Below are 26,968 nucleotides of genomic sequence, written 5' to 3' on the forward strand. Positions count from 1 at the left end.
TTGTTATACAAAAAGTGAAATAAAGGTTTCGAACGTATCAACTATATTATTGTTTCCTTTTTTATATTTGTTTTTGGTTTTCAAATACTGGTCGACGTTTTGTCTGTGATATCTTTTTTGTTTTATCTTCTTTGCGTATAAGCTAAGGATTTTCCTTTTGTCATTTGCTCATCTTGACCACATCTTGGTCTCACCACCCACTTTACCGGTTTTACTTTTTCTTTAACTTTCCTTTTTTATATCATTTAGCTTTCTTTTATTTTTTCTTTTGTTAGTAATGGTTTCACGATTTTAGTCGGCAAACAAAAAAAATGCTTTCACGATATGAATTAGTAATGGTTTCACGATTTTAGTCGGCAAACAAAAAAAAAATGCTTTCACTATATGAATTAATTTTAAAAAAAAAACAATAAATAGCCGAAAATTAATATTAGCAATCATAAATAATCAGTTTTCTCCATAGACAATAAGCCAGTTACGCTTATACCCTTGTGTAAATCAAAATCAAAATCAAAATCAAAATCATCACATTCACACGAGATACAGCGAGGGCAGTTTGGTCATATAGACATCCGTTTCTTCTCCCCGCGTAGATATACTAAAATTCCATTTCTCCCTTCCCCACTGAATCTGAAAGCAGCTCTCTCGCAGAGATGGAAAGAACGCTTCTTGTGACCTTCTCTGTGATACTCTTTGCTTCTGTGGCGGCAGATGACTATGTCCGACCAAAGCCTCGTCAAGCCTTGCAGTTTCCATGGCAACAAAAATCCACTTCTCAACCCGAGCAGGTAACTTAGGCTCCCCCCCTTGGGCTCGTTCCTCTGTTTTTCTTCTGATCTGATCCGTTTCTGTGAAACCCATGTTTCTTCTTGTCTTATCTCTGTCTGTTCTTGTATTGCATGTGGGTCTACACTTGTTTTTTCTCCGCAAAATCCGATCTTTTTTCCAAATTTAAGCAAAAAAATAAAATATAAAAATCTGATTTTGGGTTAATAATACTCTTACTCCATAGATAATCCAATATAATCGTGCTCTGCTTAGCCAATATGTTTACTGTTTCCGAATCTTTAAAACTATTGCTGATCATGAAGACAAAACTGTTGTCTGAAAGCAGTTAGAGGGCGATGATACAATTGATAAAGAACATCATTTGTTTTTTTTTTTTATGCTTGAAGGTGCATATCTCATTGGCCGGAGACAAACACATGCGAGTGAGTTGGGTCACCAACGACAAATCTTCCCCTTCCTTTGTTGAATACGGAACATCGCCAGGGAAATACTCCTTTCTTGGTCAAGGAGAGAGCACCTCTTACAGCTACATATTCTACAGATCAGGGAAGATACACCATGCCGTCATCGGCCCATTGGAACCGGACACCGTTTACTATTACCGTTGCGGTGGAGGAGGACCTGAGTTTCATCTCAAAACACCACCATCTCGGTTCCCGATCACTTTCGCAGTGGCTGGTGATCTTGGTCAAACCGGTTGGACCAAGTCGACGCTAGATCATATCGACCAATGCAAATACGAAGTGCATCTGCTTCCCGGTGATCTTTCTTATGCCGACTATATGCAGCACAAGTGGGACACGTTTGGAGAGCTGGTTCAGCCTCTGGCGAGTGTGAGGCCGTGGATGGTGACTCAGGGGAACCATGAGAAAGAGAATATTCCCTTTGTGGTGGATGAGTTTGTGTCGTATAACTCCAGGTGGAAGATGCCGTATGCAGAGAGTGGATCAAACTCGAATCTGTATTACTCTTTTGAGGTTGCTGGTGTACACGTGATCATGCTTGGCTCATACACGGATTACGATCGGTACTCAGATCAATACAATTGGTTAAAGGTGAGAGTTTCTACTAATCATCCATTTGTTATGTGTATCTTTCTTTATTACCACATTAGGTTGAAGCAGTTAGCAAAATGTTACAAATGAAACTGTTTTGTCATTTTAGCTTCTTAGGTTCTGCTGTTGCTGTTTTGTTGTATTAATAAGTACTATCAGCCGTTTATGTTACATTGCATTCTCTAAAAGGTTGTTGTTGTGTATTGTGTAGGGTGATCTCGCAAAGGTGGACCGAGAAAGGACTCCGTGGCTAATAGCCTTGTTCCATGTGCCGTGGTATAACAGTAACGATGCCCATCAAAATGAAGGCGATGGGATGATGGCTGAAATGGAGCCTTTGCTTTATGCGAGCGGTGTTGATATTGTATTCACTGGTCATGTCCATGCTTATGAACGCACGGTATGATAATATTTGTTACCTTCTCTCATGAGTCTTAACAGAAAAAGTATATGTCAGATTGTCTTCTTGTTTATGTCTGATATTAACTTGTTTTTGTGCTGCTTTGACAGAAACGTGTCAACAATGGTAGATCAGATCCATGTGGTCCTGTGCATATAACCATAGGCGATGGAGGAAACAGAGAAGGACTAGCTCGCAAGTAATACCTCAAACTGATTACTTCTGTTTTTTATCGAACTTATTTTTCTATGTTATAAGTAAATTCATTAAAAAAAAAACTTCTGATGTGTCCATTGCTAAACCTGCTTCATTTTAGTTGTCTGAATTTTGTTGAGCTAATTCAACAGATTATCTACCAGGACCTAATCACACTTTTGAATGTCTTTGTCATATGATGAAAGCAGTTGATACTTATTTTGAAGAGTATCTCATGTTTTTTCGCTTTCAGGTATAAAGATCCGTCACCAGAGTGGTCAGTCTTCAGGGAAGCAAGCTTTGGACATGGCGAACTTCAGATGGTGAATTCAACACATGCGCATTGGACCTGGCATAGGAACGATGATGATGAGCCAACAAAATCTGATGAGGTTTGGTTAACATCCCTCGTGAACTCAGGATGTTGGACGGAGAAGAAATGGAATGAAAACCTCAGGAAAATGCTAATGGAACCTTGATGGATATCCCATAAAGTGAGCGTTGCAGTAAAAAAATAGTCCGAAGTATATATATATATAAAAACCTATTAAGGTTCTTGTGTTAGCAATAGGTGTGTTAGACTATTATTGGCCACACCATAGTAGAAGACTTTCACAAGCTGCATAGAATTCGTAGTTCCAACTTTGAAATTTTGTAAGCTTGCACTTTGTTGTGATGTGTATGTGTTGTATTGTTCTCTGATTAATTGCATACTGTTTTTATCTTAATATGTTTTATATCGAATGTTCTTCTCCAGTGTAGACGATATGGTCTCAGTGACTGTCAGTACTTTTCAAGATTAAAAGCCAACTTCTTTGAAGGAATGCCAAAATAAAAGCTCATATGGTATTTCTTTACTAAAGCTTTGAAACAATGTCAATGTTAAAAGCTCATATGGTGTTTACTAAAATGAAAAAGAACCATAAATTGTTGTTGTGTGTTTCAGAATAATTAGAGTTTATACTAATTTTGGATCTCAATATAAATATAATTAATAAAGAATTTTCAAAAGTTCTAGAGTCACAAATCTTAGGGGCTGTTATTGGTTTACAATTTAAAAAGAGTTTTGATGATTTTGGAAAATAAATATTTTACTGAATTTAAAAAGAGTTTTAGTGATATTTAAATTTCTTAGATTATTTTTTAAGAAGTTTTGTAGATTATTACTTATTCTTTAATTGAAGATAATTATAACTTTTTCAAAGTTTATCTTCAAGTATCACATTAGATTGTGTCGTTTTGTTTTATAAACTCTTGTTCTGGGATTTTCTGATGTTGTTTCATATCATCATCAACCGGTAATAAGGTTTTGGATCGTACACAGTTTTTTTTTTTGATAATTATAAATCTTCTGGTAATTAAAGAAACAGATTATGGAAGTAACAGACTGCAACTTTTTACTGAGGAAAACAGAGATATAAGAACGTGATAGAATTTGAGGTATGAATTATTGAGAAAGAGATGTAAAAATGGAGACGTTTTTGCTAAAGTTCATACGAGAATAGATGCTTCGTGAGATGTGATATGTGTTATAGGGTAGTTTAGGACTTAGGAGTATAAATAAAAACAATTCACCTCGGAAGATTTGGGAAGGAGAGTTGAATTACACATTTTATTATAACAATTCAATTTAATAAATAAAATCCTCTGAGAATACATGGTCAAAGCAATACTTTGATAATAGATTTTATGAAGAAAAACTTGTAAAATCCATAAACAAATAACCACAGATTATAAGAGATTGGCAAAATCAATATTTTTAAAAAAAATTGAATAACACAAGACTTTTATTAACTTTGTAAAATTCTGAATCTAATAACACTAGATTTTTAACACAGTTTTGAAAAGTCTTTATTGAATAACACTAGAATCATTACAAAATATAAATCTTTATAATTCTTTACAAATACATAATCCAATAACACTCTTTTAGACTTGTCAAAGAATTTAATAGCGCCACTTCTCAGATAATAACCATTCTCGACCAAATTTTTATCTTCATCCAAAACAACAAGACTTAAAACTTTCACACGAACCATTCATCTAACTACACACTACGCGAATCATGGATACACCGTTAGTAAGAGAACACTCAAGACTCACGAAGAATCCCACTTTGGCAACGAGGAAAATTGATGTTCTATTAAAAGTTTGTCTCACTAGCTTATCATCTCTTGATTAGGGTTTGAATCCTTATAAATATATTTATATTTTATTTTATTGCAGATGGTTCCTTGTCTATTTTATCTTTGCATAAACCATTCAGATCCAGAGTGTTTTCTTCAAATCGGAGTCAAAGGATTCAAGGAGAACTGTCAGATACTCCAAGCTTCAGTGAATAATTGGAAAGGCGTGTAGCTGAACCCATTCAGGGAAACAGAATCTCCCACAAGTCTAGGATAATGAGAAGGAAGTGTCTAGGTAATTATTCCAGCTATAAATTTGGTGGATTGATAAGCTTCTATCTGTTGATTATGCGATTTGATTGATCTTTATGTTGAATGGATTAATATTAAAATTCCATTTCCCTTTCTCCACTGAATCTGAAAGCAGTTCTCATGTGGCATTATCCATGTTACTCTTAATATGTTTTATATCAAATGTTCATCTTCAAATGTTTTAAATGTCATGTTGACAATAAACAATAAAATGAAATTCTAGAAGTATGAGTAAGACTTGTTTTTTTTTTTTTTTTTTTTTAACTCAACTTCAACTTTCATTCACCAAATATATGGATACAAGAACTTGACCACAAGAAACTTATACCACACATACATTGAGCGATCTAGTAACACCCTGGATCACTTGCTTGGACCCAACGCTACCTAACCGAAACTCTCAATGTACATTGGACCACAATGAGTATGAGATCACTCCACGACCCGGAATGACCCACCTCTTCAACCTCCTAATTCGACCTCTTGGTACAACAACGTCTACTAACCCAACAAGATTACAGACTTCACCGAAACTAATTAAGAACTAGTTAAGGATCCTAATGATCGACATTAAAGCTCATGACCCAATAGCCTCTTCACCAAAAGGTGCATAATCGAGAACTCCTCATCCTCCTGGTCTTCGAACGTTGAGACCCTCAGCCTAAAAAACGGACACAAGATCCGAATGAAATTCGGGTTTTGGCTATGTAAAACGCGGGTCGATATAGCTCATCGGGTTTTCAGAGAAGTGGGACTCAACCCAAAAGATAAGGCTTTCAGGCGCTAGGGTATAGAGCCACCACCACGAACCACCGCTAGAATAGCTTCCTCTTGACCATTTTTTATCCGCGGGAGTCATTGTTCGTGTGTTTCCCAGAACAGAGAAACCATACTCTGTCCACTCGCAGTCGAATCTTCCTCTGCTTGTCTCACCGCCGTCTAGGGATGTAGATCCAAGCAGCAGAGGGTGTCTCCCGAAGCCACGCGCCATCGCCGGTCTGAAAAGGGGAAAACTAGATCCGGTTTCTCCGATAACCCTAAAAGCCGACTTTCTTCCTCCCCACCGTCTCGTTGACCTCGCCGCGACTCCAAGCACGCCGGATCTAACCACCGTCAGTCTCAATCAGAAACTTTAAGAGGATTTTCCGACCCAGAGCACACGAGCATATCGGTCAGGATTAAGTAGGAAGACAGAAAGCAAAGTAAAAAAGAGAGAGAAAGGAAGGAGAGACGCCTCCGGCGCCGGATTAACCGGGCCGGAGCTAGGGTTCCGGGTTATGAGAAGGAGAGATGCGAGAGGTTTTTTGTTTTTAAACAATAAACAATAGTAAGACTTGGTTTTACTAATGTAGACAACATGGTTTCAATGACTGTAATTATTGTGCAAGATAAAAAAACAACTTCTGCTTTGACTATGTATATATCTATTTATATTTTGCTTTTGGTTTGAAAGAATGCCTATGATAAAGCTCATAAAATGAAAAAGAATCACAGTGTTGTTGTGTGTTTCAGGTTAATTGAAGTTTATACTAAATTTTGATCTAAATTATTAATTTGATTGTCCAAAATAAATAAATTATTAATTAGATAAGGCCGTATAAGTAATGGGCTGGTAAGTGGGTTCAGTTGTCTCAAAACGATCGCTGACTAAAACAAAGACGGACTTCTTCCACGCGCTCGCCACTCATTATAAAAAACTCTATCGTCCTCCTCCTCCTCCTTTTCATTACAAAACATTGTCTTCATCCCAAGTTTTCTTCTTCTACTTTCCCGGAAAAACAGGAATTATTCGCAAACCCAAAGAAAATGCATGACTTCTGCTTCACAATACCCTATGGGATGCTCCTAATCGGCGGTGGGTTCATCGGGTACATGAAGAAAGGAAGCATTACATCTTTCGCCGGCGGTGCAGTCGCTGGCTTATTACTCATCCTCGCTGGATATCTCAGTCTCAAAGCTTTCGAGAAGAAGAAAAATTCTTCCATCGCTGTTGTTCTTCAGACAGGTCTTGTTCGTGTTTCCCTTTTGGTTACTGTCTTTCTCAGGTTTAAGATGACTTTAATGTTTAGAAAGATTTCGACTTTGCATCATATGGTTCCGTTATGTCTTGATCGATAGGGTATAGAGATGACTTTTTATTTAAAAGACGTGAATAGCTTTTTTTCACTGACTTGTCAATTGAGTAAATGAATGTTTTTTTTCTACGGTTCACTGTTTGGATCAAGAACTTGGGTTTAGTTATAGAGTAGGACTCTAGCTATGATATGAAGGTTAAGGATCTTAATTAGACCACTAAGATCTGGATCTGAACAAATAATTTTATCTGATGATCTGATTGGTGTGATGATTGATAATCAAATATGAAAAAGCCAACGTTTTGTTGTGTTTGGATCTTTAGGTGTATAAAGTACTTGAATTGGGTTTGCTAGTTTCTTAAAACTCTAGTGTCTCTCTTAAAAACAAGATGATGGTGTGTTAAGTGCAACCAACCCAAGGGTGTTGTCATACTTGAGTTGTAACATGTTGTACTTGAGTAGGTTCCTGATTTTAAACTAGTCTTCTTACCAACCTTCAAGAACATTTCAAACAAGCTCACAGAATCTGTTTTCATTTTGCTGTTTCAGTGACTGAAACTCATCTGAATGTTTGTTTTTGTATACAGTTATCTCAGCAGCACTCACACTAGTCATGGGACAGCGTTACTTGCTCACTCAAAAGGTTATGCCGGCTGGTCTAGTTGCTGGCATCAGGTGAACATTCCCTCTATTCTCATTTCCTTTGTGTGAAAATATCTGGCTTCTCTATTTATCCTTGTTTGTATCATCCAGGATTTGGTATTTTGCGTTTCTACTACATTTATTTTTTAACAGTAGAGTACAATATCTGTATTGCAGTGCTCTCATGACCTGTTTTTACGTATACAAGATCGCTACTGGTGGCAATAAGATCTCATCAAAAACTGAATGATGGCTATGCAACTCTGTTTTTTCTTTTTTTTCTCATGGATGTATATGATTCTCTCCTTTGTTGAATTTGTGGATTAAAAGTCTCTTGTGTGGTTCTGAAATTAGTTTGTATTAGTTGAAGAACTTCATATAGTCATGAGTGTTTCTGGGATTAGTTTCTTGTAATCATGTTTTTGTTAACTACAAACTGGTTTGAGTCATCTTAAATATCAAAATATCTGACGTTTTTGCTACACATTCTTTGTACATACGAGAAGGGCAAATCTTGACCGTTAGCTGATCTATTTCTAAAAGCATTACATGGTCCATAAATGGAGGTGACACAGTTTTAGAACTTGGGCGTCTCTCAAGCTAGAAATGTTATGGAGACCCAATGAGATATGTGGAAATATACTCACATGCTAGCTATCTTCACCTAAGGTCTCCAGCTAAGATTCCCATTTTCCACATAAACGACATTGTTCTCAACAAAGATAGAATAAAGTTGCAGTAAGTGCTGCTGCAGAATAAGATTACGTTTTGAAGCTGAACTTTCCATTTTGAGGAAGTGGTTGTTAGTGTAACTTTATTGATAAACAGCTCATAAGTACAATTATTCACTCCCATCTTCAGCAAGAAAAGTGTCAAGGAGAGAAAAATCTCCAGTAACCATGGCGTTCCCTAGGATGGTTTTTCTGTTTCTGATCAACTTTTTCATTTTGCAGACTGCTTCATCAAGCTCTTGGCAGACATTGCATGGTCAGAGACAGTTTATTTCACTTTTCTAACACATGAATCTTTTATGATGTTATGACACTTTCTTTTGTGTTTTTCTTGGCAGGGAAACCTCCTGTTGTGGTTGCTAGAGGAGGGTTCTCTGGTTTGCTTCCAGATTCTAGTGAAAATGCATATAAGATGGTGAAGTTGACAACTTCTCCAGACGTAACACTATGGTGTGACCTTCAGCTAACAAAGGACGGTGCCGGAATCTGCTTCCCAAACCTGAATCTTGATAACGCTTCTAATGTCAAGGACGTTTACCCAAATCACAAAGAATGGCTTTCTGTTGGTTTCACATGGAAGGAACTCTCTACTGTGACTTGTAAGTGGTTCTTTAACTATCTTGTTTCTTTGAACCCTCTTCTTGATTCTGATTGTATGCTAAAAATTTTCCTCTCAACAGTGGAACAGGGTGTTTTCTCAAGACTACAAATCTTCGATGATGTTTCCAATATATTGCGTATTGAAGAAGTAGCAAAACTAGGGACTTCAGGCCTTTGGTTAAACATTCAGGTAAAATGTATATACTCTTTTATATACTAAGATCATTACTAAATCTTCTCCTTGTTACTGTTCTTACAGCACAGTGATTTCTACACGCAACACAATTTAAGCATGAGAAACTTTGTTCTGTCTATATCAAGCCACATGAAAATCAACTTCATATCTTCTCCTGACATCAGTTTCCTGAAGAGCGTGAAAAAAGATGTCAAACCAACTAAGACAAAGCTCATCTTTAGGTTTTTGAGTCAAGACCAGATAGATCCCTTCACCAACCAATCTTACGCCTCTCTTGCCAAGAACCTAACCTTTATAAAAACTTTTTCATCTGGCATTCTTGTCCCAAAATCTTACATATGGCCTGTAAGTTCAGATCTTTACCTGCAACCCCACACGTCGCTTGTCACTGATGCTCATAGACAAGGCTTGCAAGTCTTCGCCTCAGAGTTTGCCAATGATGCCGTATCTGCTTATAACTACAGCTATGATCCAACGAATGAGTATTTATATTTCATTGACAATGGAAACTTCTCTGTTGATGGTTTCTTATCAGACTTCCCTCTGACTCCTTATAGAGCCATCAGTAAGTAAAAGAAAACTCTACTTGTAATCTTTTATCTTCCCATTTTTCATACTAAGTAACCAAAACACTTGTTTGGTTTTCCACAGATTGCTTCTCTCATTTAGACAAGAAAAAAGCTACAAAGCAAGGTACATGCATGAAGGAAACCATACTATTATAAATGACCTTTCTACATCTCTTAGTTTCAGTTCTGACCCATTTTGATATTGCAGCTAATATAACTATTATCTCCAAGGATGGGGCTAGTGGAGACTTCTCTGGCGGTACTGACTTGGCATATGAGAAAGCTGTTAGAGACGGCGTTGACTTTATTGATTGCAATGTCCAGATGTCCAAGGATAAGATCCCGTTTTGCATGAGCTCCATAGATCTTATGAACAGCACTAATGTCATTTACACAAGCTTCAGAAACCTGTCGTCAACAGTTTCAGAGATTCAGCAGGGAAGTGGAATCTTCACTTTCAGCCTGACAATGTCTGAGATACAAACCTTGAAGCGTAAGAAAGAAGCTACAAAAACTGAAAATGAAGAGTCAATATATGCACTAATAATGTCTTCTTTTCATTTGCAGCTATCATTTCTAATCCTCATAGGGTGTATGGTTTATTCAGAAACCCAAGAAACAAGAACCTTGGAAAGTTTCTTACATTATCTGAGTTCTTGTTACTTCCAAACCGTTACAGCTCTCTCTCAGGCAGCTTGATAAAAATAGAGGTTAGACTTCTGTTATTGCAATTTTTTTTTCTGAATAATGTGCAACACATGGTTCTTTTCTTAATATAGCATTCTCTGTTTCTTAGTATGCAGCATATCTAGCAACACATCAAGGAATCAGCATAGTTGATGCTGTACTATATGAGTTGAAGAGAGCTACTAGTCAAGTATTGATCCAGTCTACTGATAAGGCTGTGTTGATAGAGTTCAAGGAGAAGGGGAAGATGACTAACGAAGAGCTGGTCTATGCAGTCGATGAAGACATCCATGATGTCGCAGATTCCGCAATCAAAGACATCAAGAGTTTTGCAGGCTCCATTGTCATCAGTAAGAAGTCAGTTGTTCCCTACAGCGAAGGGATAGCCAGGCTTGAAAAGGAAACAGATGTTGTCCCAAGGCTCAGATCAAGCGGTCTTCGTGTGTACGTTGAGACGTTTAGCAACGAGTTTATAACTCAGCCGTATGACTTTTTCTCTGATCCAACTGTGGAGATAGACTACTTTGTCCGAGGAGATCCTGAGGTTGATGGCATCATTACTGACTTCCCAGCGACCACTTCAAGATACACAAGTAAGTAATGTCTCCTCTTTACTATCTTTGCTTCTTTAAATGTTCTTGAGCCAGTCTGAAGTAATATTTGACTGCAGAGAACCCATGCTACAGCAAAATGGAGCAGATAAGAACCGGAGAGCTCGTATCTTTGGCTAATCGAGAGATGCTTTCACCAGCAGAAGCTCCATATCCACAACTACTTGACTCAAATGTCACGGAACCACCTCTGCCTGAAGTAAGAATCCAGCCTCCTGCACCTGCACCAGCAAAGGAAGATGTGAAGTCAAAGGCAAAAGCAGTACAAGTTTCCTCTACGGTTAGAGCCATGGTGGTTCTTGTGAGCATCTTTATCATAGTTTAGTTTTAAGTGCTTGTAACTGAATTCAACTGCAGTATCTGCAAGTAAAACTATGAAGCACAAAATTTAATTAAGTATGTCAGACTTCTATAAGATATCTGAAAATTTCAACTCTAGAAGAGGATATTAATAGAAATATGGAAATGGGTAAAAACACATAACAACAAATCCAAATTTAGATTATCTGATCTCAGTTCTGTTCCAACGGATTCTTCACCAACACTCATCATCATTTGATGTCAAGAAAACAAAAAGTAAACAGTCAAACATAAGGAAGGGTTCTTGGTAGCAAAATCAATATCTCATTTGTTGTGTTGTTCCTTCTTCTTTTGAGGCCAAAAGAGACCAGATTCTTCTTTTGGTTTCTTCAAAGGCCAATCTTATGTTCTCAGCAAACCCTTTTGCCATCTTACAACCAAAGAAAATATAAAAATCTTGGTCGTCAAGAACATCCATGAACCTTTAGTAATCAAATCATATTCTTGAAGTAAAAAAAATTCAGGCAGATACATATAAACAACATACATTACAGGATGAAAACTTGCTTGTTCTGCTGTATGTCCGAGAGACGATTTACCAGACGATCATCATCGAGACAAAGCATCAAAGAATTTGACAACATCTCTTTTAAAACAGGTCCTAGCTATCATTCTCAGATTCCTTAGAGCTTTTCTATCTAAAAGAAGCTGACATATGTACATGTAGATAGTAGTAGGCGAAGATACATATACGAGGAGATAACAAAACTCGGGAGAAGGAACATCAGTGCTCAGATCTTTACATTCCAAGATCTGAGCGTCGCCACCAGGAACTTTGATCCTGAGAATCAGCTCGGTGAAGGCGGTTTCGGAAGGGTTTACAAAGGGTACATAGAAACCAATGATAAGGTAATATATATACATACTATTTATTACAACATCTCCTTCATATTCCTGTTCCGGTTTGATGTTCTGATTCTTTGCATTATTCAGGTTGTTGCAGTTAAGCAACTAGACAGGAATGGCTACCAAGGGAACAGAGAATTCCTTGTTGAAGTCATGATGTTGGGTCTCTTACATCATCAAAACCTTGTTAATTTGGTTGGTTATTGCGCAGACGGTGATCAACGCATTCTTGTCTATGAATATATGCAAAATGGCTCATTAGAAGATCATCTTCTCGGTATATATACATCTAAAACATTACAATTCATCCGTTTCATATTACTTGTCGTTTTACAGTTAAAATTTTGTTTCATTTTAAGTGTTATTTTATTTTTTCAATGAAAAATTTATTAACAATATTCACTATTTTTTTATTGGTTGAAATATGGTAAATTGTATAGTTAATGATATTTTTAAAGTGAAATAAATGGAGTATAGTTTTGTAAGAAAGTTAATCTTTATTATTACAGAATTGGTGCGGAACAAGAAGAAGCCGTTGGATTGGGACACAAGGATGAAAGTTGCAGCAGGAGCAGCGAGAGGGCTTGAGTATCTACACGAAACAGCTGATCCTCCTGTGATCTATAGAGACTTCAAAACCTCCAACATATTACTTGACGAAGAATTCAACCCGAAGCTTTCGGATTTCGGTTTAGCTAAAGTCGGTCCGACCGGTGGAGAGACTCACGTCTCGACCAGAGTGATGGGAACGTACGGCTACTGTGCGCCTGAGTATGCTCTCACCGGACAGCTCACTGTGAAGTCCGATGTGTACAGCTTCGGAGTAGTGTTCTTGGAGATGATCACGGGAAGAAGAGTGATCGACCCGACAAAACCAACTCAAGAAGAGAATCTAGTCACTTGGGTAATTATATATAGTAACATACTTCACATGCAAAGTCTCTTGTTTATAGGCGTTTTCTTGAATGGATGATTGCTAAAATGCGCAGGCGAGCCCGTTGTTTAAAGATAGGAGAAAGTTCACGCTAATGGCGGATCCTTTGCTTGAAGGGAAGTACCCAATAATAGGATTGTATCAAGCACTTGCGGTTGCAGCGATGTGTCTTCAAGAAGAAGCAGCAACGAGACCAATGATGAGTGATGTGGTTAGTGCGCTCGAGTACTTAGCTATGACCAAAGACAAAGTAGATGCAGAAGCTGTAGAAGACAAGGGGAATTATTATAATTAATAAACAAACTAATAAAACATATGATAACAGAGAAGAAGGAGAGGAAAAATCTAAGCTTTAAGCAATATGTTGCTTATTTGTAATTTTAATGATCTGTTTTAGGAAATTTGAGGAGTTTTTGCTGAGAATATTTATTTATTTTTGGTTTCAAGTTTCAAACTTTTCTCCTTTTACATTGCACAAATTAGGCATGGGTAGGGTGTGTTCATGTATGCCTTGAGGTTTTTAGGTTTAGTTTTCTAGTTCTCATCAGAGTTTTATATCTGTATGGAGGATCAATGTTCTAAAAAAATTGGTCCTACATCAACTAGATGTTCGCTTAGATGGAAAATTAGTCATATTCGAAATATTTTTATAAATGTTTGATTTAATCGATTTAAATTGGTTTAAATTTAGTTTAAACAATTTTAGTTGTCTAAAGCGATCCAAATTAGTCTAAATCAATTGAATCAAATGACTAAATATATTATATTTACCAATAATTTATCTAAATAAGTGATAATCTTTTCTTCTCTCCGGTTTGTTTTTAGTATATCCATTTTTTTAATATTTCATCAAAGTAATTTTTTAATTAAGTACAATTGAAAGAAATATGTAATGTAATTATGTAATATATAATAGATAAACAAATGATTTGTTAACGCCTATGTCTAGCATAGGTTCTGAATAATACGTTTAAGCGCTAATACTCTATTAAGCGTCTAAATACCACCTAAAACTTTTTATATCCATTCATATTTTTACTAGTGTTAAAAAAAATTACTATGCGCTAAACGGAAACTCAATATCTAGCGTCTAAAATGATTTATCACACGTCTGGATTATTAATTAGACTGATTAAATATATAATAACATTCATATTTTTATTTTGATAAGATTTTATACTATAATATATTAATTAATATAAATTCACAAATAATAATAATTATTTTTTATCATATTATAATTATTTAGACGTTTTATAAAGTAATCACCATGGTTCACTGAGCTTAGCGCCTAAACACCAACTAAAACGATTTTTAAAACACTGATTTTTACTTTTAGATAGGATTACTTTTGGTTTGAATTTATTTTGTATTTCAGGTTTTATATTTTTTGGCTAGACCTAGCACAAATCGTCAGAACACTAGAATCAGATTTTAGAATTAAAAATGGTTTTTAGTGATAAATCTCCTCAACTAAAGATTTTTCGTAAAAAATCCCCCCAACTTGTTATCTTGTAATTTATCTCCTCAAGTTCGATGTTGTTAGATTTTGTTACCCTCCGTCTATTGTTTCGTTATTTATTGGACATATATCGTTTACGCAGAGTTTCATTTTAGTGATGAATCCCCCCCCCCCCCCCAACTAAATATTTTCGAAAAAAATCCCCTCAACTTGTTTTCTTGTAATTTAACCCCTCAAGTTCTATTTTGTTAGATTTTGTTACCTCGGTCTATTGTTCTGTTATAAATGAACGGATATTGTTTACACACAAACGCAAAGTTTCATCTAAACCTAAAAAAACATGTTTTCTTTTTAAAATGTGTTTAGTCGAGTTAATTTTTATTTTTGTTCTAGTTTGGTTATGAAAATTTAATTTGTAAAAAATAAAAGAAATCATCGTTTGACACTAAATCATTAATTTTTTTTGTATTTAAATGTAAAACCAAACATAAAGATGATATTTTCATATTTTAGATTATTATCTTTGAACCTAATATAAATATTATAAGTTGTAGGACTGGCACTTTGGTTTGGTTTGGTTAATTCGTTTCTAGAATTTTTTTTTCAACCAAAGTAAGTAAACCATAATTAGTTTAGTTTGGTTTGAATAATTTTCGTTTTGGTTCGTTCGATTTGATTCGGTTCTGTTCTGTTTTTTTTGCCTACCCCTAACAAAACAAAGCATTGAAAAAGATCATAAATAAAGAGTAGACAACGCTATTTTTTTTTGTCTAAAGTAGTGTTATCTTTTTCAATGTTCTGTTTTATGGTCTTTTTCAATGTTTTATAGTCTTTTATGGTTTTCGCATTGCTATTTTGGAACATCTAACTTTCGATTTGGGATTTTGAGCTTCATTGTCTGCTCTATTTCATTTAATAAAGAAAACATGTTTTATAATTTAATGAAACTCTACGTTTGTATGTAAACAGTATCCGTTCATAAATAACAGAACAATAACAGAGGTAACAAAATCTAACGAAATAGATTTGAGGGGTTAAATTACAAGATAGTAAATTGAAGGATTTTTTACAAAAAATCTTTAGTTGGAGGATTTATCACTAAAATGAAACTCTGTCTTTATGTGTAAACAACATCCGTCTATAAATAACAGAACAATAGACGGAAGGTAACAAAATCTAACGGAATAGAACTTGGGGATTAAATTACAAGATAATAAGTTGAGGAGATGTTTTACGAAAAATCTTTAGTTGATAAATCTTTAGTTAGGAAGATTTATCACTAAAAACCCAATTAAAAATCCAAACTTTTCGGACAAGATGTTCTGTTTTGTGTGTTAAGTGGATAATAAATACAGACAATTAATTAAGGAAAAGGGGGAAAGTAAGGGTTTAAAGGGTTAGCCATGGAGGTAATGGCGACCAGCTCAGCTCTGTGAGAAACGACAAAACTCGCCACCACTAAACCCTTTTCTTTTTTTATCCCTTCCTTTTGAAGAGACGACGCAAAATCCCTTCAAGCTGGGAAGACTATCTTCACTTGCGGCCATGGGGGTCTCTCTCCGCCACTTCTCTCCCTCTTCTTTCTGGGTCTCGCGCCGTCCTCGCGCTTCTTCTTCCGTTCTTTCGTTACTCGTTCCTCACCATAGAATCCTTACCAGGTTTCACACCGTTCTATCTCTTCTCCCTCTCATTTCGTGTGCTCTTGTTGAAGGGTTCATTAAAAAGAACTCATCTTTACTTATTCCTCAATAGCGTCTGTTTGATAGTTTTATAATTGAAGAAGCATGTAAAGCTGTATTTGCTATATTGGGTACTTAGTTTCTCATTTATAGGCTAATGTGTTCCTGTTAAAGTTTCATACTTTGAATGTTAAAGTTCTCTGTTTCAACCCTTTTGGTTAAGTAGAGCAATGTATCTAAAGGTTAGAGCTTGATGGTGTTCTCTATATGTTGGTAATACCATTTTCTTTGGTGCTTATGATTTTGCAGAAAAGTAGTTATCACAAATGGAAATGCTAGATATTGCACTGCTACAGCTTCTGGTGGTTCCCATGGGTTTCAGCACTCAGGTCGTCAAGGGTCTTCTACCGTTGAGTTTAGTGGAGAGTGGAAACTTAGTGTTGGATCTAAGACTGCCATAATGGTTCCACCAACTGTGAAACTAACCGGAGCTGTAAGTGCTTGGAGAAAAGGGGAAGTCAATCAGGATGATGCTTCTGGTAACGGCAGTAACTATTTCAGAAGCTTCGTCCCAAAGATAGATTATGGAAACTACCAGACCTTGGAGAACCAGCTAGAATCCAGAGGTGACGTTGTTACAACGGTTGATAGAGAGATGAATGGCTTTGCGCTACAGAAGAGTCAAAGAGGACCTCTCGTAGCGTTGCCAAGGAAGAATGTTAAGGCTGGGGAGAAGATAGATGACAAGAATACGGTAACCATTTCCAAAGTGGGAAAACGGACCGACCTGTCCAAAGTCCGTGCGAACCTCACAAAGATATATAACAGGGTTCGTGTTGTGGATAATGTGTCTACCGCAAAGGAAATTGTGGCTAAGCTCGTGAATCAATATAGGGATCTTGTCCATGCTTGCGATACAGAGGTATGTGGCCACTGTTTGCTGTTACATTGCTAATGCTCTTGGCTTATAAACGCATCTGGTAGTAATGATTTTGTTTTTCTGATTATCAATTCCTCAGGTGTCGAGGATTGATGTAAAGAGTGAAACACCTGTGGACCATGGTGAGCTTATATGTTTCAGTATATATTGTGGATCAGAAGCAGACTTTGGAGATGGAAAATCATGTATATGGGTGGATGTTCTTGGCGAAAATGGCAAGGATGTCTTGGCTGAGTTTAAGCCTTTTTTCGAAGACTCATCCATTAAAAAAGTGAGCTTAAACTCAAAAACAACTTGCTGCTGTTCTTCAGTTTGCCTCTCCTTTGTTTAGTTGAAGGCCCTCACAACTTCTGACTCATGTCTTGTTTTTCTTTGAACTTATAGGTATGGCATAACTACAGCTTTGATAACCACATTATAAGAAACTACGGAATCAAGCTTTCTGGTTTTCATGGTGATACAATGCGCATGGCACGGTTGTGGGATTCGTCTAGACAGACATCGGGTGGTTATTCTCTGGAAGCACTCACAAGCGACCCAAGAGTTCTCGGGGGAACTGATACAAAGGAGGAAGCAGAACTATTCGGTAAAACATCAATGAAGACGATCTTCGGCAAGGGAAAACTGAAGAAAGATGGAACCGAGGGGAAAGTGGTGGTCATCCCACCTGTTGAAGAGCTGCAAAAGGATGATCGAGAAGCTTGGATTTCCTACTCTGCGCTGGATTCGATAAGCACGCTAAAGCTTTACGAGAGCATGAAGAAACAACTGCAGGCGAAGAAATGGTTTCTTGATGGGAAGCTAGTTTCGGGAAAGAACATGTTTGATTTCTACCAAGAGTATTGGCAACCTTTTGGTGAGCTTCTCGCTACAATGGAAGCGGAGGGGATGCTAGTAGATAGGGAGTATCTTGCGCAGATTGAGATTGTAGCCAAGGCAGAACAGGAAGTTGCTGTTTCTAGGTTCAGGAGTTGGGCCTCCAAGCATTGTCCTGATGCAAAGCATATGAACGTTGGCAGTGACACTCAATTAAGACAGCTATTTTTCGGTGGCATTACTAATAGGTATGCTTCTTCTAAATCTTCATCTGAAGTGCACTGGAAGTTGACATGTACTATATCTAACACTAGTTTTGTTATATTATTATGTTACAGTTGTAATGGTGAGGATCTTCCATATGAAAAACTTTTCAAAGTCCCCAATGTTGACAATGTGATTGAAGAAGGCAAAAAAAGAGCCACAAAGTTCAGGAATATCAAACTGCATAGGATTAGTGACAGTCCTTTGCCTACTGAAAAGTTCACCGCCTCAGGGTGGCCTTCTGTTAGTGGAGCTACTTTGAAAGCCTTAGCTGGGAAAGTCTCTGCAGCGTATGACTTTACAGAGCTCGCTGCAGATGATAATTCTCTAGAAGAAAACATCGGAGGAGATGAGGAGTTTATGTCGCTACCAGATGAAATTTTGGAAACGGAGAACTCAGATACATCTGTTGAATCAGACACATCTGCTTTTGGAACAGCGTTTGATGCGTTTGGTGGGGGTGAAAGTGGAAAGGAGGCTTGCCATGCAATTGCTTCATTATGCGAAGTTTGCTCCATTGATTCTTTAATATCAAATTTTATTCTTCCCTTGCAGGTATAATTTTTCTTGTAAAACTAATCTTAATTCTTTCCAATAGCTTATCCTTACAGGTTACTTGATTAGTTCCCTGATTTTTCTATATTGCAGGGAAGTAATGTGTCTGGCAAAGATGGTCGTGTCCACTGCTCCCTGAATATCAACACTGAAACTGGGCGGTTGTCAGCTAGAAGGCCAAATTTGCAGGTACATGGCATGAACTTTAGACTTAGCTTGAATGAATCAATTAAGTAACTAAGCTTCCTACTCTCTGTACTGGTGAAACCTTTCATAAAATTAGAAAATGTTGTGCTCTGATAAGCAACTAATCTTTGTACATGGAGTTATAGTACTTATGGTCTTGTGATTATATCCTAGAATTTGTTAGTAAAGTTTTCTGTTCTCGCTGTCTAGAACCAACCTGCGTTGGAGAAAGATCGGTACAAGATCCGTCAGGCCTTTATAGCGTCACCTGGAAATTCTCTCATTGTTGCTGATTATGGGCAGGTGAAAATATAAAGCTCTTATCTTCTATGATGACTAGTACGTTGACATTCGCTTCTTGACTGATGCGATATATCTATCTAACAGCTGGAACTTAGGATTCTGGCACATCTTGCTCGTTGCAAAAGCATGATGGAAGCTTTCGTGGCCGGTGGTGACTTTCACTCAAGAACAGCCATGAATATGTATCCACATATTCGTGAAGCTGTCGAAAATGGTGAAGTGCTCCTTGAATGGCATCCACAACCTGGACAGGAGAAGCCACCAGTGCCATTATTAAAGGTTACTTCTCCTTCATGTGAAACAAATAGATTCTAAAGTTTTAAGTCTAATATCTATGGTGCTAAGAAACTAAAATTTGTGCTTGATTTAACAAAATGTTTTGTTACTTACTCAGGACGCCTTTGCTTCCGAGAGAAGAAAAGCTAAGATGCTCAATTTTTCGATTGCTTATGGGAAGACTGCTATTGGGCTTTCTGATACGTATGGAATCATCAAGCCTCCTATTCTGTACCAGTACCAACGCAAAGGCCGAAAGTGAAGCGTTTGGGTAAGAGGCTTTGGCCCATAACGGGTTGGTTCGTTGTGGAGCGTTCATTCTAGAAGTAAGCAAGTGAGAATAAAGCTTGGAGAGGAGGAGGATCTTTCACACGTGTGGGCAACGGTATCACGTGGTCTGTCGAGTGGATGTATGACCTTTCCTAGGCTATAAAGTAGGAGGGATAAGGGTGTGAGGGTTTTATGCTTTTTGTAGGATTTGAGTAGTGACAAAAGAGAGAGAAACTTGAGAGAAGAATATCTTTTGTACGATTCTAAATCCGTAATACAACGAGTTTTCATCTTTCTTTCTGATTTCCAACAAATTGATACGTAAAACGTATCAAAGTGGTATCAGAGCCGTACGTGACCGGGAAGATCATGCCGCCAAAGAAAGCAGACATGGAACAGGCGCTCGAAAACCTGCAACAAGAAGTAGGGAAGCTGACATCGCTGGTTGTGGAGCAACGGCAGGAAGGGGACAGAGTCAGATCCCTGGAACTGGCCATGGTTGCAGTCCAAGAGCAGATGGGCAGATTCTCTTTTCTGGAGCAGATGGAGAAGCGGTTCCGTGAGGAGGAAGAAACGAGGAAGAGGTTGAAGGAAGCGGAAAAAGGGAAAGGGCTTCAGATCGAAGGAAGTCCTTCTCTGGGAAAGACCGGAGTGGAAGATTCCGGCGAGGGTGAGGCGAGTAACACGGGAAAACCCATCACGATCAAACACCATGACGTAGAAGGGTTGAAACAGAAGGAGGTTTCCGTACGCGAGGAGACCCTTACGAGTCAAACCATACCGGCGGAGGTGTACCAGATGGCGATCCATCCCTTAACTCGTCGAATGAAGATTCCAGAGTTCGATGGTGAAGGAGTCGAGGGGTGGGTTCTGCGAGTCGACCAGTATTTTGAGATCGAAGAGTTCTCGGAAGAGGCCAAACTCAAGGCGGTACGGATGTGCTTTGTCGATGACGCTCTTATGTGGTACCGGTGGGAAAGGGATCGTTACCCATTCGAGAGTTGGGCCCAGATGAGAGAAAGGGTTTTGGAGAATTTTTCTGAAACTCCTGACACGACGGCCGGAGAGAGGCTACTCACACTCCGACAGGAAGGGTCGGTGAAGGACTTTTGTCGGGAGTTTGTGTCGCTAGCCTCCAACGCGCCAGAGTTGACGGAAGCAGTGCTGGAGATGGCGTTCATGGTCGGGTTGAAGCCTAAGATCCGAGCGGGGGTGAGGATGTTTGACTCGAGAGGATTGAAGAAAATGATGAGTGTGGCCAAGACGGTGGAGGAATGGTCGACACCGGAGGTGCCTGGTGGGCCTCAATCGTCTGTGGGCTCTCATTCATCTGGAGGATACTCAAAGGGGTCAAGGTCCACTTATGAGAAGAGTACTGGGCCGAATTCATTTAAGCCCAAGAGCAGTGGGTCTTATTCTCAGCAATCAAACACCTCGCGAGGAGCAACCCCTAGAACGCAGACTCAGATGAATCACGGGAGATTGAAGCCACCTTTCCGTCGATTAACAGCGGCGGAGGTTGCCAAATGGAAGGCGGAAGGTCTGTGTTTCAAGTGCGACGAGAAGTTCACCGCAAATCACATATGTCCAAGGAAGGAGCTGTCGGTGCTGCTAGTGAACGAGAATGGAACGGAGATAGAACTGCCGGAAGAGATGACGGAGATGAGGGATTCAGAAGAAGAAGAGTTCACCGAAGTAGCGGAGCTGTCGGTAAACTCCGTAGTGGGTCTTTCATCACCGCATACGATCAAACTCAAAGGGAGAGTCGCAGGCGAAGAAGTGGTGGTGTTGATCGATAGCGGCGCTACCCACAACTTTATTTCGGAGGAGCTGGTCAAGAAACTGTCAATCCCTCGCAGTACCACTAAAGGCTACGGAGTGATGGTGGGAGCAGGGTTAACAGTGAAAGGAGGAGGCGTGTGTGACGAAGTGGAGCTACAACTTCCAGAATGCACGGTGACGTCCAGCTTCTTACCTCTAGAGTTGGGCATGGCTGATGTGATTCTAGGGATACAATGGTTGGAAACGTTGGGGGAAACTCGCTCTAATTGGAAGCTACAATGGATGAAGTTTCAATTGGGTAAGGAAACTGTGACGTTACAAGGAGATCCTAGCCTTTTCTCTGCGCAGGTGTCTCTTAAGGCATTGTGGAAGGCTATGGAAAATGAAGGAGAAGGATACATGGTGGAGTTGAGCAGTATGCAGACAGTCGGCGGAGGAGAGCCTGAACGGTTGAGGAGTGAGTATCAGTGGGTTGAAAGTGAGTTTGGGGGAACCTTTCAAGAGCCGCAAGGACTACCACCGTCTAGGGGAAAGGAACACGCGATAACTCTGGAAGCAGGAGCCAATCCAGTGAGCGTGCGGCCCTTTAGATACCCGCATGTGCAGAAAGAAGAGATTGAGAGGCAGATAGCGGTAATGCTGGCAGCAGGGATCATACAAGAAAGCAACAGTCCTTTTTCTAGTCCGGTCTTATTGGTAAGGAAGAAGGATGGAAGCTGGAGGTTCTGTGTGGATTACAGAGCACTCAACAAGGTGACAGTACCAGACCGATACCCAATTCCCATGATCGATCTTCTGCTTGATGAGTTGCAGGGGGCCAAGGTGTTTTCGAAACTCGACCTCAGATCAGGGTATCATCAGATCCTGGTCAAGTCAGAAGATGTGCCGAAGACGGCGTTCAGAACTCACGATGGTCATTACGAATTCCTCGTAATGCCCTTTGGCTTGTCCAATGCACCGGCTACCTTTCAGTCCATCATGAACGATGTGTTCCGTCCTTGGCTGCGCAAGTTTGTCTTAGTATTCTTTGACGACATATTAGTCTACAGTGAGAATGAGGAAGACCACAAGGCTCACTTGAAGATAGTCTTGCAGCAGCTTGAGCGACATCAGTTGTATGCTAATAGAAAGAAGTGCACTTTCGGGAGTAAGAGGATAGAGTATTTGGGGTATATAATTACAGAAGAGGGGGTAGCTGCAGACAAGGAGAAGGTTCGAGCAATGGAGGAGTGGCCGTTACCTAAGAATATCAGGGGATTGAGAGGGTTCTTAGGGCTAACAGGTTACTACCGGAAGTTCGTAAGAGATTACGGGATCATAGCAAGGCCTCTTACCGAACTGTTGAGGAAGGATCAATTTTTGTGGAGGGTTGAAGCTACATTAGCCTTTGAGGCTCTGAAGAAGGCGATGGCTACCACCCCAGTCTTGGCTCTGCCGAATTTCGAGGAAGTATTTGTGTTGGAATCTGATGCCTCAGGCGTGGGGTTGGGGGCTGTTTTGATGCAGCAGCAGAGACCGTTGGCATATTTTAGTCAGGCCCTATCAGACCGTCAGCGCCTCAAATCCGTATATGAGCGAGAGCTCATGGCCATTGTGCTAGCAGTGCAGAAGTGGAGGCATTACTTGCTGGGGAGGAGGTTCATAATCAGAACAGACCAGAAGAGTCTCAAGTTCCTGTTGGAGCAGAGAGAGGTGAACTTGGAGTACCAAAGATGGTTAACTAAATTGCTTGGATTTGATTTCGAGATACAGTACAAGCCAGGGTTGGAAAATAAAGCTGCTGATGCTCTTTCAAGGAGAGAATGGGGGCCGGAGTTATTAGCTCTTACGATCCCTACATCAATTCAACTGGAGGAGTTATCTGAACTGGTGGACAGGGATCCTGAGATGCTGGCCATACGAGAAGCTGTTAAAGAAGGATCTGGAGAACACAAGGATTACTCAGTGGTACAAGGGAGGCTCTTGCGCAAAGGCAAGCTGGTTATTCCTCAAAACTCCAGTGTCATCAAGACCATAATGGAAGAGTTCCACTGTGGGAAAATAGGAGGGCATGGAGGGGTTCTAAGGACGCAGAAGAGGATAGGGGACGTGTTTTACTGGAAGGGGATGATGACAGATATTAAGAGATTTGTGGCTTCGTGTCTCACTTGTCAGAGGCACAAGTATTCAACCTTAGCTCCTGGGGGATTGCTACAACCACTACCAGTGCCAGAGAAGGTTTGGGATGACGTATCGATGGACTTCGTAGAGGGTCTTCCGCGTTCTGAAGGGTATAACTCAATCATGGTTGTCGTGGATAGGCTGACGAAATATGCGCATTTCATCAAACTCAAACACCCATACTCTGCTGTAGACGTGGCAGGGGTGTTTGCGCAAGAGGTCTTGAAGCTGCACGGGTTTCCAAGGACGATAGTCTGTGACCGCGACAGGGTATTCACGAGCCAGTTCTGGAAGGAATTGTTTAAACTGGCCGGGACGAGACTCTGTTTCAGTACTGCCTACCATCCCCAATCAGACGGACAAACGGAAGTAACCAACAGAGGACTGGAGACCTACTTGCGGTGCTTTTCCAGTGACAAACCGAAGGAGTGGGGCAAATACTTGATGTGGGCGGAGCTAAGTTACAACACTGCCTACCATTCAACCATTCAGATGTCACCATTTCAAGCCCTCTATGGTCGAGATCCTCCTGCTTTAATCAAATATGAGCAGGGATCGACTAGTAACGCAGAATTGGAAGAGAAACTGTTGGAGCGTGATGCGATGATTGAGCTGCTGAGAGAACATTTACACAAAGCCCAACAGACCATGAAGAACAGGGCTGATGGGCGTAGGAGGGAAGTTGAGTTTGAAGTGGGAGATAAAGTCTTTCTGAAGCTTAGGCCATACCGACAGCACACACTGGCTAGAAGAAGTAATGAGAAGCTAGCTGCCCGGTTCTATGGTCCTTATGAGATAGCATCAAGGGTAGGAAAGGTTGCCTACAGGCTACACCTTCCGGAAGAAGCAAAGATCCACCCAACTTTTCACGTATCACAGCTAAAAAAGTTGGAAGGAGAGGTGGTGGATTCAGTTTCTATTCCACCACAACTGACTGAGGAGGGAGAAATGATTGCTGAACCAGAGGCAATACTGGGAACTAGGAAGAACGTGATCTCAGGTCAAGAAGAGGTCCTTATCAAGTGGAAAGGATTACCGGCATTCGACAGTTCTTGGGAGTGGAGTAATGTGATCAGGGCGCAGTATCCTAACTTCGACCTTGAGGACAAGGTCAATTTGGTTGAAGGGGGTATTGATACGTATGGAATCATCAAGCCTCCTATTCTGTACCAGTACCAACGCAAAGGCCGAAAGTGAAGCGTTTGGGTAAGAGGCTTTGGCCCATAACGGGTTGGTTCGTTGTGGAGCGTTCATTCTAGAAGTAAGCAAGTGAGAATAAAGCTTGGAGAGGAGGAGGATCTTTCACACGTGTGGGCAACGGTATCACGTGGTCTGTCGAGTGGATGTATGACCTTTCCTAGGCTATAAAGTAGGAGGGATAAGGGTGTGAGGGTTTTATGCTTTTTGTAGGATTTGAGTAGTGACAAAAGAGAGAGAAACTTGAGAGAAGAATATCTTTTGTACGATTCTAAATCCGTAATACAACGAGTTTTCATCTTTCTTTCTGATTTCCAACAAATTGATACGTAAAACGTATCAAAGTAGTCTCGTCCCGGCCGAAAGTGAAGCGTTTGGGTAAGAGGCTTTGGCCCATAACGGGTTGGTTCGTTGTGGAGCGTTCATTCTAGAAGTAAGCAAGTGAGAATAAAGCTTGGAGAGGAGGAGGATCTTTCACACGTGTGGGCAACGGTATCACGTGGTCTGTCGAGTGGATGTATGACCTTTCCTAGGCTATAAAGTAGGAGGGATAAGGGTGTGAGGGTTTTATGCTTTTTGTAGGATTTGAGTAGTGACAAAAGAGAGAGAAACTTGAGAGAAGAATATCTTTTGTACGATTCTAAATCCGTAATACAACGAGTTTTCATCTTTCTTTCTGATTTCCAACAAATTGATACGTAAAACGTATCACTTTCTAGAGACTGGAAGGTACTATAAACTAACCTCTTTGAGTTGATACCAACATGCTTGAGTTCTGATAATAAGCTTACAAAGGCTCATTTCCACACTTCAGGTTTCGGTAGAAGAAGCTCAAGAGACAGTTAATCTCTGGTATAATGACAGACAAGAAGTCCGGAAATGGCAAGAACTACGCAAGAAAGAAGCTATACAAAATGGGTATGTGCTGACTTTGTTGGGAAGGGCTCGTAAGTTCCCTGCGTACCGTTCACGTGCCCAAAAGAACCATATCGAACGAGCAGCAATCAACACTCCTGTTCAGGTCTGTTTGCCCCCATCATCTTTTCTTTAACCGTCTTCCACTTCCTAGATTTTAAACCCTCATTACTACAGGGAAGTGCGGCTGATGTTGCTATGTGCGCTATGCTGGAGATAACAACAAATGAACGTTTAAACGAGCTTGGTTGGAAGCTGCTTCTACAAGTAAACACTAGACACACAGACTCTTCACATAACCATGTTTAGGCTCAAATCATAACTAAATGATTGTTTTTTGGATTACTCTTGTGGAAACAGGTTCATGATGAAGTAATCTTGGAAGGACCAAGTGAATCAGCCGAGTTAGCTAAATCCATAGTTGTGGACTGCATGTGTAGACCATTCAACGGCAAGAACATTCTCTCAGTCGATTTGTCTGTTGATGCCAAGTGTGCTCAGAACTGGTATGCTGCTAAGTAAGATGAATGGAGCTACGCTATTCTTTTCTTCTCGGCTAACTGAAAGCTTAACTACGAGGCGTTGCTCTAGGTTTGTTTTTGTTTAGCTCATCAGCTTTGTAAAAAATATGTTCATATGCGGGAAAAAAAGAAACGCTCACTTTGCTTATCACTATGAAAGCTAACTGTATTGAAACAGTTTTGTTAAGACGCATGGCTCGTGTAAGTAAATGTTAGGCTTTTGACAGTTTCTCCAGCCTTCTAGTGTTAAACGTTGATGCTTGTATGGTTTCACATAGAGATGGCAAACTGGTTTATCCGTCTTGTATCGCAACACCGTGGGTCAGGTCCACGCAGGCTGCAGTCTCTGAGATGACAAACCCAAATCCCATACCGCAATATTAATAGACCTTTGCGGATCAGCCCGTCGGAATATTCTACTTCTGTCTGCACGACCAAACATATTACAAACATGATCAATACAGTTTGATGTCTATTCTAGTCTATTGATGTAACGAGACATCAATGATCAGTA

At 39.6% G+C, this 26,968-nt stretch overlaps 6 protein-coding genes across 9 annotated transcripts; all 6 read left to right on the plus strand.

Moving 5' to 3' along the window:
• The first annotated feature begins 444 nt into the window (after positions 1-444).
• LOC125596907 (purple acid phosphatase 18) lies at positions 445-3,167 on the plus strand. Its single transcript, XM_048771901.1, has 5 exons — positions 445-788; positions 1,176-1,844; positions 2,056-2,244; positions 2,355-2,443; positions 2,693-3,167. The coding sequence occupies exons 1-5, from the start codon at positions 654-656 to the stop codon at positions 2,916-2,918; spliced, it is 1,308 nt and encodes a 435-aa protein (XP_048627858.1). The 5' UTR covers positions 445-653; the 3' UTR covers positions 2,919-3,167.
• Positions 3,168-6,510: 3,343 nt separating this feature from the next.
• Positions 6,511-8,078, plus strand: LOC106356079 (protein FATTY ACID EXPORT 6). Its single transcript, XM_013795917.3, has 3 exons — positions 6,511-6,882; positions 7,540-7,627; positions 7,772-8,078. The coding sequence occupies exons 1-3, from the start codon at positions 6,684-6,686 to the stop codon at positions 7,842-7,844; spliced, it is 360 nt and encodes a 119-aa protein (XP_013651371.1). The 5' UTR covers positions 6,511-6,683; the 3' UTR covers positions 7,845-8,078.
• Positions 8,079-8,424: 346 nt separating this feature from the next.
• LOC106357490 (glycerophosphodiester phosphodiesterase GDPDL5) lies at positions 8,425-11,384 on the plus strand. Its single transcript, XM_013797152.3, has 9 exons — positions 8,425-8,581; positions 8,664-8,924; positions 9,006-9,115; positions 9,185-9,686; positions 9,773-9,814; positions 9,899-10,183; positions 10,258-10,400; positions 10,487-10,970; positions 11,048-11,384. The coding sequence occupies exons 1-9, from the start codon at positions 8,494-8,496 to the stop codon at positions 11,311-11,313; spliced, it is 2,181 nt and encodes a 726-aa protein (XP_013652606.1). The 5' UTR covers positions 8,425-8,493; the 3' UTR covers positions 11,314-11,384.
• Positions 11,385-11,453: 69 nt separating this feature from the next.
• LOC106356078 (probable serine/threonine-protein kinase PBL23) lies at positions 11,454-14,605 on the plus strand. The gene is made up of 4 exons (XM_048771910.1): positions 11,454-11,457; positions 12,016-12,197; positions 12,282-12,471; positions 12,704-14,605. Exons 1-4 carry the CDS (start codon positions 11,454-11,456, stop codon positions 13,165-13,167), a joined length of 840 nt encoding a protein of 279 aa, XP_048627867.1. The 3' UTR covers positions 13,168-14,605.
• Positions 14,606-15,977: 1,372 nt separating this feature from the next.
• Positions 15,978-25,691, plus strand: LOC125596908 (DNA polymerase I B, chloroplastic/mitochondrial-like). Of its 4 annotated transcripts, none has more exons than XM_048771903.1 (10): positions 15,978-16,248; positions 16,579-17,191; positions 17,289-17,480; positions 17,594-18,273; positions 18,364-18,844; positions 18,938-19,033; positions 19,241-19,333; positions 19,418-19,612; positions 19,728-19,908; positions 25,056-25,691. In XM_048771903.1, exons 1-9 carry the CDS (start codon positions 16,136-16,138, stop codon positions 19,869-19,871), a joined length of 2,607 nt encoding a protein of 868 aa, XP_048627860.1. In that variant the 5' UTR covers positions 15,978-16,135; the 3' UTR covers positions 19,872-19,908; positions 25,056-25,691. The 4 variants fall into 4 exon arrangements, with proteins under 4 accessions (XP_048627860.1, XP_048627862.1, XP_048627861.1 ...); XM_048771905.1 differs by having other exon boundaries at positions 25,425-25,691; XM_048771904.1 differs by having other exon boundaries at positions 19,728-19,880; positions 25,028-25,691.
• Positions 20,249-26,455, plus strand: LOC125596911. The gene is made up of 5 exons (XM_048771911.1): positions 20,249-25,014; positions 25,738-25,747; positions 25,833-26,039; positions 26,111-26,200; positions 26,294-26,455. The coding sequence occupies exons 1-5, from the start codon at positions 20,249-20,251 to the stop codon at positions 26,453-26,455; spliced, it is 5,235 nt and encodes a 1,744-aa protein (XP_048627868.1).
• Positions 26,456-26,968: the final 513 nt, after the last annotated feature.

Source organism: Brassica napus, unplaced genomic scaffold, assembly GCF_020379485.1.
Source record: "Brassica napus cultivar Da-Ae unplaced genomic scaffold, Da-Ae ScsIHWf_1320;HRSCAF=1886, whole genome shotgun sequence".
NCBI lineage: Eukaryota > Viridiplantae > Streptophyta > Magnoliopsida > Brassicales > Brassicaceae > Brassica > Brassica napus.

Coding starts and splice junctions, on each gene's coding strand:
- LOC106356078 (XM_048771910.1), top strand. Junction 12,198..12,281: donor ACATAGAAACCAATGATAAG/GTAATATATATA, acceptor TGCATTATTCAG/GTTGTTGCAGTTAAGCAACT. Junction 12,472..12,703: donor ATTAGAAGATCATCTTCTCG/GTATATATACAT, acceptor TTATTATTACAG/AATTGGTGCGGAACAAGAAG.
- LOC125596907 (XM_048771901.1), top strand. CDS start 654: ATGGAAAGAACGCTTCTTGTGACCTTCTCTGTGATACTCTTTGCTTCT. Junction 789..1,175: donor CCACTTCTCAACCCGAGCAG/GTAACTTAGGCT, acceptor TTATGCTTGAAG/GTGCATATCTCATTGGCCGG. Junction 2,245..2,354: donor TCCATGCTTATGAACGCACG/GTATGATAATAT, acceptor CTGCTTTGACAG/AAACGTGTCAACAATGGTAG.
- LOC106356079 (XM_013795917.3), top strand. CDS start 6,684: ATGCATGACTTCTGCTTCACAATACCCTATGGGATGCTCCTAATCGGC. Junction 6,883..7,539: donor CGCTGTTGTTCTTCAGACAG/GTCTTGTTCGTG, acceptor TTTTGTATACAG/TTATCTCAGCAGCACTCACA. Junction 7,628..7,771: donor GGTCTAGTTGCTGGCATCAG/GTGAACATTCCC, acceptor TCTGTATTGCAG/TGCTCTCATGACCTGTTTTT.
- LOC125596911 (XM_048771911.1), top strand. CDS start 20,249: ATGCCGCCAAAGAAAGCAGACATGGAACAGGCGCTCGAAAACCTGCAA. Junction 26,040..26,110: donor CAATCAACACTCCTGTTCAG/GTCTGTTTGCCC, acceptor TCATTACTACAG/GGAAGTGCGGCTGATGTTGC. Junction 26,201..26,293: donor GTTGGAAGCTGCTTCTACAA/GTAAACACTAGA, acceptor TTGTGGAAACAG/GTTCATGATGAAGTAATCTT.
- LOC106357490 (XM_013797152.3), top strand. CDS start 8,494: ATGGCGTTCCCTAGGATGGTTTTTCTGTTTCTGATCAACTTTTTCATT. Junction 9,815..9,898: donor GAAAAAAGCTACAAAGCAAG/GTACATGCATGA, acceptor TTGATATTGCAG/CTAATATAACTATTATCTCC. Junction 10,971..11,047: donor GACCACTTCAAGATACACAA/GTAAGTAATGTC, acceptor ATTTGACTGCAG/AGAACCCATGCTACAGCAAA.
- LOC125596908 (XM_048771903.1), top strand. CDS start 16,136: ATGGGGGTCTCTCTCCGCCACTTCTCTCCCTCTTCTTTCTGGGTCTCG. Junction 19,034..19,240: donor CTAGAAGGCCAAATTTGCAG/GTACATGGCATG, acceptor CTCGCTGTCTAG/AACCAACCTGCGTTGGAGAA. Junction 19,334..19,417: donor TTGTTGCTGATTATGGGCAG/GTGAAAATATAA, acceptor TCTATCTAACAG/CTGGAACTTAGGATTCTGGC.